The sequence below is a fragment of the Narcine bancroftii genome, chromosome 1 (assembly GCF_036971445.1).
Source record: "Narcine bancroftii isolate sNarBan1 chromosome 1, sNarBan1.hap1, whole genome shotgun sequence".
NCBI classification, from domain to species: Eukaryota; Metazoa; Chordata; class Chondrichthyes; order Torpediniformes; family Narcinidae; genus Narcine; species Narcine bancroftii.
In genome coordinates, this window is record NC_091469.1 from 59,577,548 (window position 1) to 59,595,456 (window position 17,909).

Below are 17,909 nucleotides of genomic sequence, written 5' to 3' on the forward strand. Positions count from 1 at the left end.
TGTACTCAATACTTTAATTTATAAAGGATAAGATGCCAAATATTTTCTCTACAACTCATTCCACCTGTGATGCCACTTTTAGAGAATCTATATTCCAATATCTCTCTGCTCCTCCGCCCTCCTCAGTGCCATATCGTTTACTGTGTTTGTCCTTCCTTGGTTTGCTCTTCCAAAATGTATCACCTCATACTTGTCTGCATTAAACTCCATATGCCATTTTTTGGCCCAGATCCCTCTTCAAGCTTTGAAAATCTTCCTCACTGTCCACAACGCCTCCTATCTTTGTGTCATCAGCAAACCTGCTGATCCAATTTACCACATTATCATCCAAATCATTGATATAGACAACAAACAACAATGGTCCCCTCATAGATCCCTGTGGCATGCCATGAGTCATAGGTGTCCCATCTGAGAACCAACCATCTACTACTACTGTTTTCTCCCACACAACCAATTTTGAATCCAGTTTACAACCTCTCCATGGATACCTTTGTACAAGGCGGGTGGAGTTTTGGTTTGATGGCTGAAGGTGATCTAAAAATGGTGCACATGACCACACAATGCCATTGTCTTGTTGAGATCATTGCACTTAATGCTTGTGACCTGCAACTCCTGTTGAACGTCACCAACAGCTTAATAAAATGGCTACTGCAGTTTCAGAAATGTGAGAATCGCCTGTCACCTCTAGTTTTATCAACTGAAGAATTCTATCCTGCTCGTTGCCAGCCACTAAACAGTGACAGCACCACTCAGGTAGTCACAAGTTCTGTTACCTGTGCTACAGGAAAATGGGACAGAATCAAGTTTAATGTCTGGGAAAAGAAATGGAGGAGAATCTGTTGTACATTTTTGAACTTTGTGAGGTTGGTATGTAGTTTGGTGTTTCTTCTTTGGCTTGGCTTCGCGGACAAAGATTTATGGAGGGGGTAAAAAGTCCACGTCAGCTGCAGGCTCGTTTGTGGCTGACAAGTCCGATGTGGGACAGGCAGACACGGTTGCAGTGGCTGCAGGGGAAAATTGGTTGGTTGGGGTTGGGTGTTGGGTTTTTCCTCCTTTGCCTTTTGTCAGTGAGGTGGGCTCTGCGGTCTTCTTCAAAGGAGGTTGCTGCCCGCCAAACTGTGAGGCGCCAAGATGCACGGTTTGAGGCGATATCAGCCCACTGGCGGTGGTCAATGTGGCAGGCACCAAGAGATTTCTTTAGGCAGTCCTTGTACCTTTTCTTTGGTGCACCTCTGTCACGGTGGCCAGTGGAGAGCTCGCCATATAACACGATCTTGGGAAGGCAATGGTCCTCCATTCTGGAGACGTGACCCACCCAGCGCAGCTGGATCTTCAGCAGCGTGGACTCGATGCTGTCGACCTCTGCCATCTCGAGTACTTCGACGTTAGGGATGAAAGCGCTCCAATGGATGTTGAGGATGGAGCGGAGACAACGCTGGTGGAAGCGTTCTAGGAGCCGTAGGTGATGCCGGTAGAGGACCCATGATTCGGAGCCAAACAGGAGTGTGGGTATGACAACGGCTCTGTATACGCTTATCTTTGTGAGGTTTTTCAGTTGGTTGTTTTTCCAGACTCTTTTGTGTAGTCTTCCAAAGGCGCTATTTGCCTTGGCGAGTCTGTTGTCTATCTCATTGTCGATCCTTGCATCTGATGAAATGGTGCAGCCGAGATAGGTAAACTGGTTGACCGTTTTGAGTTTTGTGTGCCCAATGGAGATGTGGGGGGGCTGGTAGTCATGGTGGGGAGCTGGCTGATGGAGGACCTCCGTTTTCTTCAGGCTGACTTCCAGGCCAAACATTTTGGCAGTTTCCGCAAAGCAGTCGTCAAGCGCTGAAGAGCTGGCTCTGAATGGGCAACTAAAGCGGCATCGTCTGCAAAGAGTAGTTCACGGATGAGTTGCTCTTGTGTCTTGGTGTGAGCTTGCAGGCGCCTCAGATTGAAGAGACTCCCATCTGTGCGGTACCGGATGTAAACAACGTCTTCATTGTTGAGGTCTTTCATGGCTTGGTTCAGCATCATGCTGAAGAAGATTGAAAAGAGGGTTGGTGCAAGAACACAGCCTTGCTTCACGCCATTGTTAATGGAGAAGGGTTCAGAGAGCTCATTGCTGTATCTGACCCGACCTTGTTGGTTTTCGTGCAGTTGGATAATCATGTTGAGGAACTTTGGGGGACATCCGATGCGCTCTAGTATTTGCCAAAGCCCTTTCCTGCTCACGGTGTCGAAGGCTTTGGTGAGGTCAACAAAGGTGATGTAGAGTCCTTTGTTTTGTTCTCTGCACTTTTCTTGGAGTTGTCTGAGGGCAAAGACCATGTCAATAGTTCCTCTGTTTGCGCGAAAGCCACACTGTGATGCTGGGAGAATATTCTCGGCGACACTAGGTATTATTCTATTTAGACAATAATTAGACAATAATTATTGTTATTAGACAATTTAGACAATAATTAGACAATAATTATTGTTATTAGACAATAATTTAAAAATGTATGATAACTTGGGGAGAGCTTGAGAATTAGAGTAGTTGTAAACTGGTTGCTTTGTATTTCCACAACCTGACAAAACTGTAACTGAGTCAGTTGCTTTCATCATTGTAAAAACATTAGGCAAGTCTTTTTCCTCGCCCTTTGCTTATTGCTAAAAGTAAAGTTGTTCCATGTGCAAATTCGGCTCCATTTTAAATAAAAATTATTCCTTTCTGAGCCTTGCAATGACAGAATTCCCATTTCTAACAAAAAAATCAGAAATAGTTATGAATTTGTTTTGTTTAGATTATATTTTAAGACTACTGATAAAATGGTTAAATATTACAAAATATATTTTTGGCATGCATGAAGTTCATTTTGATATTGATTTGCTGTCAGGGAACAAAAATGTGTGGTCACAGTGCAAATTTTATCTGAACAAGTTTGTGAAAGGAGTAAGACAGTTTCCAGGATGTAAAAGACCATAATTGAACGAACCGGAATTTTCCGGTAAAATTGGAAGAAAGCCATCTGGAACTGCATTTGCACATTAGGTTATAATTTTTTTTTAAAAAGTCTTGTAACTCTGTTTTCACCTGTAGATTGATTTTCTGTCTTAGCTCTATGCATCAGAGAAAATGAGGCTGGAAAGGTTAAATGGAGCTTATTTATGGCAAATCCTTGAATCCAGCAGCTGAAACAGTTTTAACTTGCTAAAAATTGAGGAAGGCAATAGAATATTTTTTTTAAGAACTGTTGTGCAATAAATTAATTTTAAGTTTTTTTTTCTGGAATTGTGATCCCAATGTGCAAAATAAAAAAAATCCATTTTAGACAACATGTAGAAGTGAGCTGTAAGCACAAAATGCACTTTTAAATATCACTTGTATCAAGAATACTTTTTATTATTTTCTAACTTACAAATTAAGACATGCATTAAAATGTTTAAATTACAAAAAATAAGCTGAGAGACCCAGGGGTCTGAGTTCATTGTCCCTCTAAGTGCCAATGTGTGGTGAAGAAGGCCTCTGGCAGAAAACATTGGATAAATTAGGCTTGTTTTCCCAGGAGCAAAGGATGTTGATGGATGATGATATAGCAGAAAATAAGATAATGGGAGGCTGTAGATGGAGTATATAATTAAAACTGTTTTCCCATTGTATGGATATAAAAAATGAGGGCATAATTTTAAGGTGCATAGAAAGAGCTTTAAAGAAGAAAGTTTGTTACCACGTAGTTGACATTTGGAACATGACACCAGTCTTAAGGCACCTAAATAAGCAAGGTGCAGGTCCATATGCAGGCAAATGGGATTAGTCTTTCTTCTTTGGCTTGGCTTCGCGGACGAAGATTTATGGAGGGGGTAAAAAGTCCACGTCAGCTGCAGGCTCGTTTGTGGCTGACCAGTCCGATGCGGGACAGGCAGACACGATTGCAGCGGTTGCAAGGGAAAATTGGTTGGTTGGGGTTGGGTGTTGGGTTTTTCCTCCTTTGCCTTTTGTCAGTGAGGTGGGCTCTGCGGTCTTCTTCAAAGGAGGCTGCTGCCCGCCAAACTGTGAGGCGCCAAGATGCACGGTTTGAGGCGTTATCAGCCCACTGGCGGTGGTCAATGTGGCAGGCACCAAGAGATTTCTTTAGGCAGTCCTTGTACCTTTTCTTTGGTGCACCTCTGTCACGGTGGCCAGTGGAGAGCTCGCCATATAATACGATCTTGGGAAGGCGATGGTCCTCCATTCTGGAGACGTGACCCATCCATCAGACAGCTCCAAGAAAAGTGCAGAGAACAAAACAAAGGACTCTACATCACCTTTGTTGACCTCACCAAAGCCTTCGACACCGTGAGCAGGAAAGGGCTTTGGCAAATACTAGAGCGCATCGGATGTCCCCCAAAGTTCCTCAACATGATTATCCAACTGCACGAAAACCAACAAGGTCTGGTCAGATACAGCAATGAGCTCTCTGAACCCTTCTCCATTAACAATGGCGTGAAGCAAGGCTGTGTTCTCGCACCAACCCTCTTTTCAATCTTCTTCAGCATGATGCTGAACCAAGCCATGAAAGACCCCAACAATGAAGACGCTGTTTACATCCGGTACCGCACGGATGGCAGTCTCTTCAATCTGAGGCGCCTGCAAGCTCACACCAAGACACAAGAGAAACTTGTCCATGAACTACTCTTTGCAGATGATGCCGCTTTAGTTGCCCATTCAGAGCCAGCTCTTCAGCGCTTGACGTCCTGCTTTGCGGAAACTGCCAAAATGTTTGGCCTGGAAGTCAGCCTGAAGAAAACTGAGGTCATCCATCAGCCAGCTCCCCACCATGACTACCAGCCCCCCACATCTCCATCGGGCACACAAAACTCAAAACGGTCAACCAGTTTACCTATCTCGGCTGCACCATTTCATCAGATGCAAGGATAGACAACAGACTCGCCAAGGCAAATAGCGCCTTTGGAAGACTACACAAAAGAGTCTGGAAAAACAACCAACTGAAAAACCTCACAAAGATAAGCGTAATGGGATTAGTACAGATGGGCAAAAAGGGGGACGTGGAAGTGATGAGTGAAAGGGTCGTTTTGGTGCTGTACAAGTTGGATAATTAAAAGGAAATGGTTGAAAGTTAAATTAGTGAGCAGTGATGGCAAGTTAAGAAATTGGAGAAAATATCCAATCTTGCAGTCTTTGGGATTTAAACTTTCAGTTTGAAAAAAAAGTTTTATACTGGACAATAATTCTTTTGGAAGCTACTATTCCCTTTGGGAGAACAGAACATAGAAGGGGAGCTACTTTAAAAGGTACCATGGTCTTCAAATTAAAAAGGTTACACACGCTTGGGACATTTTTGATTTCCTGTGAAGAAATAAATTGCATTGTATCCCTTTTAATTTTTTTTTAATGTAGTCCAATCTGAACTGACTAATGTTTGCCCTGGTTTTAAGTTGATTCTTTCTGGTCACTGGTTTCTCGGGGGACCAGTTACAAATCTAAATGAGTTGTATATTGGAGATGCATTGGTTTTATGGATGATGGGACATATTTCTTGATTCATTTAAATGTATGATATTTAATTTCAAATTTAACCTTCAAAGAGGACTACATGAACATAGGATTTTGAGCATACTTTTGAAAGACAAACTTAAAACATCAGACTACTTGACATGTCAGACAGTGGGATTACAAGGGTTTAATGACATTGGCTATTGTTGGAGACTTCAAAAGCAATGCATGCTGTTTCTAAAGAACAGGTGCGGCTTTTATTGTGTATGACTCAACTCATTGTTAGAATTTATTATGGAAAACTATTTTCTGGAGCACTGTACAAACTTGGGCCTGGATCAAAGAAATATATTGTTTCCTGTCCTGCGTCACAACTCTTCTCCCCCACCCCTAAAGTTCCAAGCAGTTAAAATAGCAGTTTTGTAATTTTATGCCTTTGATAATGAAATTGCTAAATGTGTTTAGCACTTCAAGAGATGAAAAGTGCATGCCAGTAGGAGGTTCAAAATAAACCTGGATATATTTATTCTTGAAAAAATATTGTAATTTTGACTTTTGGAAACCTTTTATATTGATGTAAAAAAATTATTCAATTACATTTTGCATTGATTCAATTTGTGAATCAATATTTTAATTAAACACCTCCCCACCTCAAAGCCTCCATCCACTTGCCTTGTTAAACATCGATATTTTATTACCTTGTATAAGTGTGTATTTCAGTTGATGATGCCTGATTTGGTAAAACTAAGTCTGAAACTATGCCCAGCTGTTCAAAATGACTATCTGACCCTTTTTTTGAGGAAATGATTGAAATTTGAACCTATTCTAATTTAATTTGGATTATTTCAGGTTATGAGCCTTGCATCTGGATTTGGGCCTTTAATTACTGCAGGAATCTTTTCAGCTACATTGTCTTCTGCCCTGGCCTCATTAGTGAGTGCTCCCAAAATATTTCAGGTATGTATATCATTTCAAATGTTTGGAAAGTTTCCTTTTGGCATTAATTCTGTGTTAAGGTATTGGGAAAAATACATTAAGGGAAAAATGACATGTAAGGGAGCAAAAGAAAAGTGAACCAAATTTTCATTCAGAAAGATTACTTGGTGAACATAAAAATTCATGGAATTGTCATTGTTCAGCATGGGAACAAACCCTTTGGCCTAAACAATCTGATACACCATTATCTATTTCCAATAATCATAAACTGATCCTTGCTTTTCCAAGAACACAAAATTCTACCCCTTATGAGAGGCAACTTGTAATGGCTAATTAACTTACCAACTTAAACGCTTTGAGATGTGGGAGGAAACTCACATAGTCAGAGAATGACAGTGGAGGATTAAACCTTGGTCACAAGTTAAGGCAACTCAAGTTGTTCAGCTGGATGCAGCATGGTTCTTGATCAAGTTACATCTATGGCAGATGGGAGGAAATATTTCTTGAAACATGCATGGAGTTTAAAGAAGTTTTGCCAGGTCAAAGAAGAATTTTGAGTGTGTGAGAATTGCTTCTTACAGCAACATCTGATAATGCATTATGGAATCTATTTGGGCTGCTTTCAATTTGTTCATGAGTGACGAGGAAGGATCAATAATTGATCTTGAGATTAAAAATGATCTGGAAGGAGGTATCTGCAAGATGATAAAATTCCACATGCAGTTTGAGGATGAAGACCAAGAGACAAAAACCAGTGTCTTCAGCTTTAAAAAGAGTAATTGCATTGGCACAAAAGCAGACTGGGAAAATAAGCAAAGAGATGAGTGTTAATGAACATTGGTGGATGTTTAAACAGCTGATCCATCATTCTCAGCAGGATTTTTTTCCAATTCTAAAGGATTCATATCAAAGATAATTTTAGTGTAATGTTATTACAAACTAAGTGCATGTGGATATATAAATAAGAAGAAAGCTAATTTAAGTGTAGAATGAGTATGGCGAATGAATACAAAGAAATAACAGAAATGTCTTTTTTTTTTGTTGCATTAGTCTTTGCCATAGAGATCATTGCTAATAGCCATAAGACAAAGGATGGGGGGGGTGTGGTGAGGCAGGAGTTTGAAAAAATCCCTATCACAAGGAAATAAAATGCCAGAGAAACTCGTATGGCTAAAAGTACCCAAATGGCTAGGACCCAATTGCATGCACCTGCACCCAACAGTTTTCAATGAGGTGGCTGCTGTGATGTTGGACCCATGGGTTGAAATTTTTCAAAACTTGCTAAATTCTAGGAGGGCATCTGAAGTTTGGAAAATAGAAAAAGTGATTCCCATGTCCAAGAATGGAGGAAGACTGTAGCTGGGGATCTATAGTTCTGGCCAAGATGCTGATGTTGACCAGAGGAAATTAATCATTTAGGAAAGCTGAATATATACAAATCCATTCAACATGCTTTTATGAGAGATAAATTAAGTTTGACAAATTTCCTCAAATTCCTTGAGGATGTGACTGGGAGAGTTGATAGTGGGGTACATGTTGATGTAATGCTTTTGGATTTACAAATCCCATTTGACAAGGTGACATACAATAGGGTGATGCATAAATTAAGAATCCAAAGTATTAGAAGAAGTGGATTGAAAACTGGAGGAAAAAAATTAATCCTCTTCAGGCTGGAGGTGCAGCTCTAGTGGCCTCGTATATTTTCTTTACAATTTCAAATGACCTTGAGTGACAACAAAATGTGAAGCTTCCAAATTTTCTGCTACAACAATCAGTGGAAGAATATATCCGGATGAGTACATGGTGAGTCTTGCTATGAGATTTAGATAGATTGAGTGATTTGCCCTCTTGGATTTAATGTTGACAAGAGGATTTAAACAAAAAGATTAATCCAAATGGAGGGATACTGCAAATGTGTGAAGCTCAGAGGGACTGAGGTGTTTAAGTTCACAAATCAAAAGTGCTAGCTGGCAGGACTGATAAGTAGTTCAGAAACTAAATGACATTTTAGATTTTATTGCAAAAGTCTGGGAGTTTAAGAGATTTTGTTCTGGTGAGCTCATACCTGGAACTCTGTTGACAATTTTGATCCCCTTTTTAAAACCAAAGAAGATTCATCGGACTAATTCCATGGATGAAAGGGTTGACCGATCAGACAGACACTGGGTCTGTATATCATAGAATTTAGAAGAATGAGTAGTGACTTTATTCAAACATATAAGATCACAAAGGTGCTTGATGGAATAGATGTTGAGATGTTTTCAGTCATGGTAACATAGCTGCAAAATGTGTGTAGAAATTTCACTGGAGGGTGGTGAAACTCTTGAACTCTCTGCTATAGTAGGTAGCGGAGGATAGATCATTGGCTTATATTTAAGGAAGGGATAAATATTTGAAGATCTGAAATTGATGATGATAGGGGAAATTAGCATAGAAGAGGAGTTGTGACCAGCATGCATCAGCCATGATCATATAAATGGCAGGGCAGTCTTGAAGGACCTAGTGGCCAACTTCTCTTTTCTTGCTATTTGTATTTCCTTGACCCAGTATTTGTGATCATGAAAATCAATAGCCCTTCAGTGTGTTTCTTTCCCCCCCCAGCAATTTCAATGCTTTCTACAAATTTGCCTATGATACCACGATTGTCAGCAAATCACAAACGGCAATAAGGAAGTGTATAGGAGGGAGGTAGATAACCTCATTGAGTGGTGTCACACCAACAACCTTGCACTCAGCATTAGCAAAACCAAGGAGATGATTTTGAACTTCAGGAGAATATGAACCAGTCCTCATCGAGGACACAGTAGTGGAGAGGGTCAAGAGCTTCAAAATCTTGAGCATCAACATCTCAGAGGATCTGTCCTGGAGCCTCAATGTTGATGCAGACACGAAGTAGGCTCACCAGAGGCCATACTTTGTGAGGTGTTTGAGGAGATTCGGTATGTCACCAAAGACTCTCAAAAACTTCTACAGGTGTAGAGAGCATGGAGAGCATTCTGGCTGGTTGCATCACTGCCTGGTAAGGAGGTGCCAACTGTCAGGTCAAGAAAAAAAACTCCAAAGGCTGTTAACTCAACCTCTGACATCACGAGCACCAAGCTTCACTTCATCAAGGACATCTACAAGATACCGTGTCTTTAAGAAAGCAGAGTCTCTCCTTGAGGACCCCCATCACCCAGGCTCTCTTCGCTCTTCTACTATTGGGGGGGAGGGGGGGTGGAAGGTACAGGAGCCTGAAGAAAGCCCTCAGCTCCACAAGGTCAGCTTCTTCCCTTGTGCTTTCAGATTACTGAATGACCAATTAACCAGGCACTGTCTGACTCTGATTTTTCGTGCACTATTTTTTATTTATTTTTGTTCAGTGGTTCATATGAATGTTTGCACTGTGATACTGCCACTAAACAACAAATTTTGTGACTTGTTCATGACAATAAATTCTGATGTATCAAAATACAGATACTGAATTGTTTTCCAATCGATACCATTTCTCTTCAGTATGTCCCTACTTGGTTTGGGTTATTTTTTGCCATTCAAGGCAGCACTACTTTCTTTCCCAGGGTTTTATTTTTTCCCTTAATTGCTTGACTCATTGGCCTGAATTAGATTTGCACTGATTACTGTAGAAATGCACTATTTAGATTAGTGAAATGCTCCTCAGAATTTCCCTCTTTTTTTTAGCCTCCAAATTGTCTTAAGCTAATCATTTAAGAATTCTGAGTATGGGTAGACAAATATTTGCAATCTTCCTTTGTATTTGCAACGGTCCAAGAAATTAATAATAACTACTGACATTGCAGGGCTACGTTTCAGAAATGTTTAAGAATTGATTTCCCATGCCAGATGCATTGAGTAAATTTTGAATAAAGCTTGTTGCTATTTTTATACATTTTTTTTGACGATACAATGATGGTAACAAATGTTTTATTTTCTTCAGGCTTTATGCAAGGATAATATATATCCCGGTCTTCACATGTTTTCAGTTGGTTATGGCAAAAACAATGAACCATTGCGTGGATATGTTCTTACGTTCTTCATTGGTCTGGGATTCATATTAATTGGTTAGTCAATAATTTTTGTAAGCTATCACCAAAGTTGTGGAATATAAATATTAAAATTTAAATCAAACAAATTGCTTCATTATGTCTCATTTCAAAACATGACCACTACTTTTTAATTGGTCCCTGAAGATGGTATTATCGTAAATTAATGATAAAGTTGAGTGTATCCTGATGAAAAACTGAGTACTGGCAAGCGGGATGGAGTGATCTTATTTTGGAGGGAACTGAAGAGAGTTTGGGCAGGATATTCTTTGAAGGAAGAAACTAGTGGTAATTTCTTCCAAAAGAATAGAAGAACTCTATCTGAAAATGTATTGGAGTGTGTTACAATTTATCCCCAACTGAGGGAAAATTATTTTAGTATGTCATGCTTTCACATCTTCAGGCCATTCCAAAGTGCTTTTCAACTAAATTTAATTAGGAAAGCAATGTACAGATGTCCAAAAATGACATGTTGACTCTTGTGTGGGATGGCCTGAATGAAATTGTGCATTTCTTAAGAGTACTTCCACTTCTTGGAGGCCCTAATATTGAGAATGAGTATAAGCCATTTCTGCATGTCTGAGAATACAATTTTCAGATGCGTTTTGCTGATGTGCGATTTTAATTCTACGGTATATTTGTTAATAATTTCTGGGTGATATTTCTTTAAAATTTGACAACAGAACAATTTTTTTCATAATGTTTTGTAAAATTTTATTTTTCAGCTGAGCTAAATGTCATTGCACCAATAATTTCGAATTTTTTCCTGGCTTCGTATGCTTTGATTAACTTCTCGGTATTTCATGCTTCTCTTGCCAAATCTCCAGGTAAGGTTTGAATTAAACTGAGAAATTTGTCAGGTTGCAGGCAGTTATTTGTAAATGTATCATCATGGGATTGACTTTAGATTGACTTTAAATTCACAGTCCATCGGGGTTACAGTGACTTTGCCAGGAGCATTTTTGCAGTGAGTGTTTTCAGCCAAACTGGATGATTACAAGAATAGTTGTGGAGTAGTGATGCCAATGGGCAGGGTCATTCATCTTACAGAGTCCATGCCAGATATCTGTAATTTGGTAAGACCTGCTCTAATCCTGCAGACTGGAAAGGTAGTATGCAAGTAAGTAAGCCCCAGGTTGCTGCTCCAGATCATTAGCCTTTGATCCTGGGCCGACATTTGGGGGAAACCTTCCAGTGTAGTTATCCGATGATGAGGCTTTCTTTTGGAAATCATTTACAATGTCAACCAAGGCTGGCATTGTGGAGCTGCAGTTTCACAGCTCCAGAAACTGGGTATAATCATGACTTTACATGCTATCTGTGTGGACTGGAGAAACTTGATGGGTTGATTGGTTTGTCCTGCCGTAATAACTTGGTCAATGAGTTCTGATCCAATTTCTCTGAAATCACTGATGATCTTGAGTTGTTGAAACAAATTTAATAGTGAATTCCAGGTGATCACTTTGAAGTTCCAATAAAATTAGTTTTTTTTATTTTTATCTTCCGACTCCTGCTGTCCTTCCCATCCAAAAGATTAAATCTAAATTCTATAGTTTTTGGACTGTCAGACAAAGGGAACAGCTCCTGTTATCGATAGTTAATTTTTATGTTTTGAGATTAGTGTAGTTATCATTACTTATAAAATAGTGAATGGTTTATGCAACTAGATCCCTGATTAATAATCAGACAGCCACAAGTTATTCTCTTTAATAGGTTTTAAACCACCACATTATGCAGAGCTTCATTTTTTTCTTCTTCTTTGCACCTCAAAATCCCACAATATAGCTGTGACTAACAATTTGATTGCTGTGTTCTGTACTTAGGCTGGCGACCTGCATTTAGATACTACAACATGTGGATTTCATTGATTGGTGCTATCTTGTGCTGTGGAGTAATGTTCGTTATCAATTGGTACGCAGCACTATTAACAAATGTCATCGTCCTTGCTCTGTACATCTACGTCACCTACAAGAAACCAGGTAGGGTTAACAAAGCTTTCAGTTTCCTGATGTCTATTTTATAGATAGTAACTTGATTTATAGATTTTTTTTATATATAGAAGTTTCTCACAGCAGGAAACTAAAACTTGCCAAATAAGCAGGAAGGCCTCTCACTAACTCGGTCTGTACTGGTATCCATTCTATAATATATGATACAAGCTGGAGCAGCTAACAGATGACCTGAGTATGGAATGGAAAATAAAAAAGTTGGTTGTAGGGTATTACTCCAATGCATATTCACTTTTCCAGCTGAAGAGATTGAATGTAACTGTCCAGGGCTAAAAATTAATGATGGATGTTTGTGTAAATGATGACCATTATCTTAACCACATTGCAAATTGGACAGTAGTTTTAAATTCTATTGATCTTGCATGTTGTGTTAAATTATTGCTGTGTAGCAAAGCAATGATTTTGTTTGTTAGGTGACAGCTGCTTAAAAATTAAACCATATAGAAAGTCTTTGGCACGTTGGACAGCTTTACTTGTAATAGCATGCAAAGAAAATAGATTGTATATATAACCCGACAAAACAGTGTCTCTCAAGACCACAGTATACAGAAGCACACTATACCCAGTACACAGCAGTCACTTAAGCAAAACAAACATTTTGCCAGCTGGATGGCTTGAATCTGGAGTAGAGCCCTCCTTCCACAACACCCCAAGTGCAGCAGCCCTCCATTTCGGCCTGGATCAGATGCAGCCGCAGGTAATCCAGTTTATTTTCCAGATATCACATTTCCAAGTAAAATCATCGAGAGCGGGGGCCTGGATGGATTCACTTTGAGTCTTGCACGAACACAGTCACGTTTAGTGCTCTTCTGCTTCATTGCACACTGTTTCCATTAACTTCTTCCTTAAGTTGCACATGTTATGACAAATTCTTCCGTGAGTTTCAGTTAGTAGGCTTCAGCTTGGTATTAGGTGTTGCTGCCTTCATTAGGTCATATTTGCACAGTAACTATTCAAAGGCAGGGAACAGCTGCTTCAACTATGGAAGTGTTATCTGTGGTTTCCTGACTGCTTTATTATTTACTGTACGCTGTTTGTACTGGTGGAATGTCTACTTCTTTGAGTGTTACAAATAAATGCTATTGTTGTCTGTTGATCAAAGTAAAATGAATGATTTCGAAAAGCAGCACAAAATACCTTCAGCTCAGTTTTTAGTTTAGTTACATCAATTGATAGGGTGATGAGTAGTAACTGTGTGTGTGTGTGTGTGTGTGTGTGTGTGTGTGTGTGTGTGTGTGTGTGTGTGTGTGTGTGTGAAATAGGCCAGTTTGGCCCTTCTAGTCCATGCCGAACACCTTCTCCCACCTAGTCCCATTGAACTGCACCAGCCCATAATGTTCCACACCTCTCTTGTCCATTCACCTATCCAACTGGCCAGAAACTCATTTCACACTCCCACCACCCTCTGAGTGAAGAAATTCTTCCTCATGTTTCCCTTATAGTTTTCCCCCATCAATCTCAATCCATGTCCACTTGTTTGACTTTCCCACACTAGCAATGGAAAAAAGCCTGTCCACATTTACTCTATCTGTCCCCCTCATAATTTTAAATACCTGTATCAAATCACCCCTCAATCTTCTACACTCCAGGGAATACATCCTGTTTAACTTTTCCCTGTAATTCAAACTCAGGCAATACTCTTGTAAATCTTCTCCGTATTCTATTTTGTTGATATTCTTACTAAAATTCAGCAATTAAAACTGCACACAATGTTCCAAATGTGTCCTTATCATTGCCTTGTACATATTCAACATGACATCCCAACTCCTGTTCTCAATACTCTGATGTATGAAAGCAAAACATACAAAAAGTTCTCTTCACCACTACAATCTGCATGTGACTCCACTTACAGGGAATTACATGCCAGAATCCTTAAATCCCTTTGTTCTACTGCACTCCTCAAATGTCGACCATTTAACGTGTAGGACCCTTGCTGATTATTCCATCCAAAATGTTGCACCTCTCATTTATTAGTATTAAACTTCATCTGCCATCTTTCTGCCCACTCTGCTAACTAGCCTGAATTCCATTGCAAGCTTTGAAAACCTTCCTCACTCTCCACAACACCAATCGTAATATCATCCGCACACTTACTAATCCAATTTACCACACTATCATCTAGATCATTAATATATATGACAATCAACAAGAGAGCCAGCACCCTTCTCTGAGGCACTCCATTAGTCACTGGCCTCCAATTTGACAAATAATTTTCCACCACTACTATCTGGCATCTCTTATCCAACCATGGTTGAATCCATTTCACTACTTCAACATTAATTCCTAATGATTGAACCTTCCTAACCAACATCTTATGTGGAACCTTGTCAAAGGCCTTACAAAGTCCGTATAAACAACATCCATAGCCTTCCCTTTGTCAACCTTCTTAGTAACCTCAAAGAATTCTGTAAGATCTGTTAAACATGATCTACCACACATAAAACCATGCTGACTACTCTTAACCAGTCCCTGTCTATCCAAACAATTGTATATTCCATTCTCGAAGAGCACACTTTTAATTTACCCATCACTGATGTCATATTCACGGGCCTATAATTACTAGGTTAACTTTTAGAGCTTTTTTTAAACAGTAGAACATGACGAGCTACTCTCCAATCCTCCGGCACCTCCCCCTTGACTAATGACATTTTAACTATTTATGTCAAAGCCCCTGCTATTTCTACACTAACCTCCCTCAAGGTCCAAGGGAATATCTTGTCAGGACCTGGAGATTTATCCACCTTTTGTTCTCTTTTAAAATAGCCAGTACTACCTCCTCATTCATCTATATTTTCCATGACTTCAATTTTAGTTTTCTTTATTTCACCTGATTCAATATTCCTTTCCTTAGTGAATACTGAAGAAAAAGAAAATCATTTAAAATTTCCATCTCTTCTGACTCCTCACATCGTCTACCCCTCTGATTCTCAAGGGACCCAATTTTATCCCTCACTATTCTTTTAGTTTTAGTGTACTTGTAGAAACCCTTTGGATTTATTTTTACCTTGCCTGCCAAAGCAGCCTCATTTATCTCCTTTATAGCCTTTCTAATTTCTTTGCTTTTTCTTTTAAACACTCCTTGTATTCCTCAAGCACCTCAATTATTCCCTGCTGTCTATACCTATTGTACACATCCCTCTTCCTCTGAACTAAATTCCTGATATCCCTTGAAAAACCAAGGTTTTCTAACCTTTCCTTTAATCCTCATAGGGACAGACCAATTCTGTACTCTCAAAACTTGCCCTTTGAATATCCTCCATTTTCTGTTGCATCCTTCCCAGAAAATAAATTATGCCACCTTCTAAATCCTTTTGTATTTTTTCAAAATTAGCCTTGTTCCAATCAAAAATCTCAACCTTAAGCCCAGCCCTATCCTTCTCCATAATTAACAAAATTAATAGTATTATGATCACTAGACCCAAAGTATTCCCCAACACAAACTTCTGTCACCTGACCTATCTCGTTCCTTAATAGGAGATCCAATTCTACCCCCTCTCAAGTCGGTTCTTCTATACATTGATTTAGAAAACTTTCCTAAACACATTTGACATACTCCAACCCATCCAGCCCTTTTACAGTATGGCATCCCTGTTAATGTGTGGAAAGTTAAAATCTCCTATAATCACCATTTTATGTTTACTACACATATATGCTCTCTCCTTACAAATTTGCTCCTCTAATTTATTCTGTCCGTTAGGGGGTCTATAAAACACCCCATTTGGGTTTTTATTCCTTACTTCCACCCAAATTGCCTCACTGTATGAATCCTCCAATTTATCCTGCCACAACACTGCTGTAATAAGCAATGAGACTCCTCTACCTTTTATCCCCCCCTGTTATATCACATCTAAAGCAATGGAATTCTGGAGCATTCAGCTGCCAATCATGCCCCTTCTGCAACCAAGTTTCACTGATGCCTGCAATATCATATTTCCATATGTCAATCCATGCTCTAAGCTCATCAACCTTACTTACCATGCTCCTTGCATTTAAGTATATACACATGAGAGAATATCCCCACATTCACTCCTTTGATTACCATCTACTTTTACTACCCTCTCTCCTTCATTAATTTTAGCAACCTGATTCCTCTCTCCTTTCAAATCTAGTTGGCCTTCTACCCTCATCTTCGTACACTTATTCCGACTTCCAGCCCCCCTGCCAAACTAATTTAAACTCTCCCTAACAGATCTAACAAGCAAGCCTGTCTGCCAGGATATTGGTCTCCCTCCAGTTCAGGTGCAAGTCAGAGCTTCTCCAGAAGAGATCCCAATAATCCACAAATCTGAATCTATGCCCCCTGCACCAACTCTTTCGCCACACATTCATCTGCCACATCTTCCTGTTCCTATCCTCTCTGGCGTGTGGCACACACAGCAGGCATGTGGCACAGATAACAATATCGAGATTACCACCTTTGAGGTCCTGCTTTTTAACTTCTTCCCTAACTTCCTATATTCTTCCTTCAGGACCTCATCCCCACTTCTATCTATGTCATTGGTCCTCACGTGGACCACGACATCCGGCTGCTCTCCCTCCCCCTCCAGAATGTTGTGTGCTCAATCAGAGACTTCCCTGACCCTGGCACCTGGGAGCCAGGTGCCTCAATCTAGTCTAGTAAACCTCCTTATCCACTTGACTAACCAACGAGTTCCCAATCACTATTGCTCTCCCCCCCCCCTTCCCTTCTGAGGAGGGGAGGGGGTGATGTGGGGCAGCCTCTGCACTGGAGACATGACCCCCTCGACGTCATTTGGAGGTACCTAACGGTTGACCACCGCCAGTGGGCTGATAACGCCTCAAACCGTGCATCTTGGCGCCTCACAGTTTGGCGGGCAGCAGCCTCCTTTGAAGAAGACCGCAGAGCCTACCTCACTGACAAAAGGCAAAGGAGGAAAAACCCAACACCCAACCCCAACCAACCAATTTTCCCTTGCAACCGCTGCAATCGTGTCTGCCTGTCCCGCATCGGACTGGTCAGCCACAAACGAGCCTGCAGCTGACGTGGACTTTTTACCCCCTCCATAAATCTTCGTCCGCGAAGCCAAGCCAAAGAAGATACCTAATGTTGATGGGAATGACACAGGTGTATTCTGCACTGTCTGCATCTTCCCCTTCCTTCTCCTGACAGTCTCCCACCTACCTGCCTCCTGATTATAGGGGTGACCACCTCCCTGACACTCCTGTCTGCCACTACCCCTCCCTCCCTCATGATCCGCAGTTCATTCAACTGCTGCTCCGGTTCCCTAACTCCGGTTACAAGGACATGCAGCTGGAAGGTCCTTCTGCAGGTGTCGTCAGGGACAAGTACACTGTCCTAGATTTCCCACGTTCTGCAACTGGAGCAACCCACTGCCCTAGCTGACTCCATTATCTAACTTTATTTAAAGGATTAAACTACTTCACCTGGCCTTACCTCTCTCGTAGCAAGCAAGCTCTTTCTCAGCCTCTGCTTGCCAAAGTCTC

General features: G+C 40.4%; 1 protein-coding gene across 2 annotated transcripts in view; it reads left to right on the forward strand.

The window, feature by feature from the left end:
* slc12a2 (solute carrier family 12 member 2) overlaps nucleotides 1-17,909 on the forward strand; it is a 171,157-nt gene that overhangs the window by 115,771 nt on the left and 37,477 nt on the right. For both annotated transcript variants that reach the window (XM_069927966.1, XM_069927957.1), the window contains exons 11-14: nucleotides 6,308-6,415; nucleotides 10,329-10,452; nucleotides 11,160-11,261; nucleotides 12,258-12,413. In XM_069927966.1, coding sequence (XP_069784067.1) covers nucleotides 6,308-6,415; nucleotides 10,329-10,452; nucleotides 11,160-11,261; nucleotides 12,258-12,413 — 490 coding nt within the window. The remainder of the gene's footprint in view (nucleotides 1-6,307; nucleotides 6,416-10,328; nucleotides 10,453-11,159; nucleotides 11,262-12,257; nucleotides 12,414-17,909) is intronic.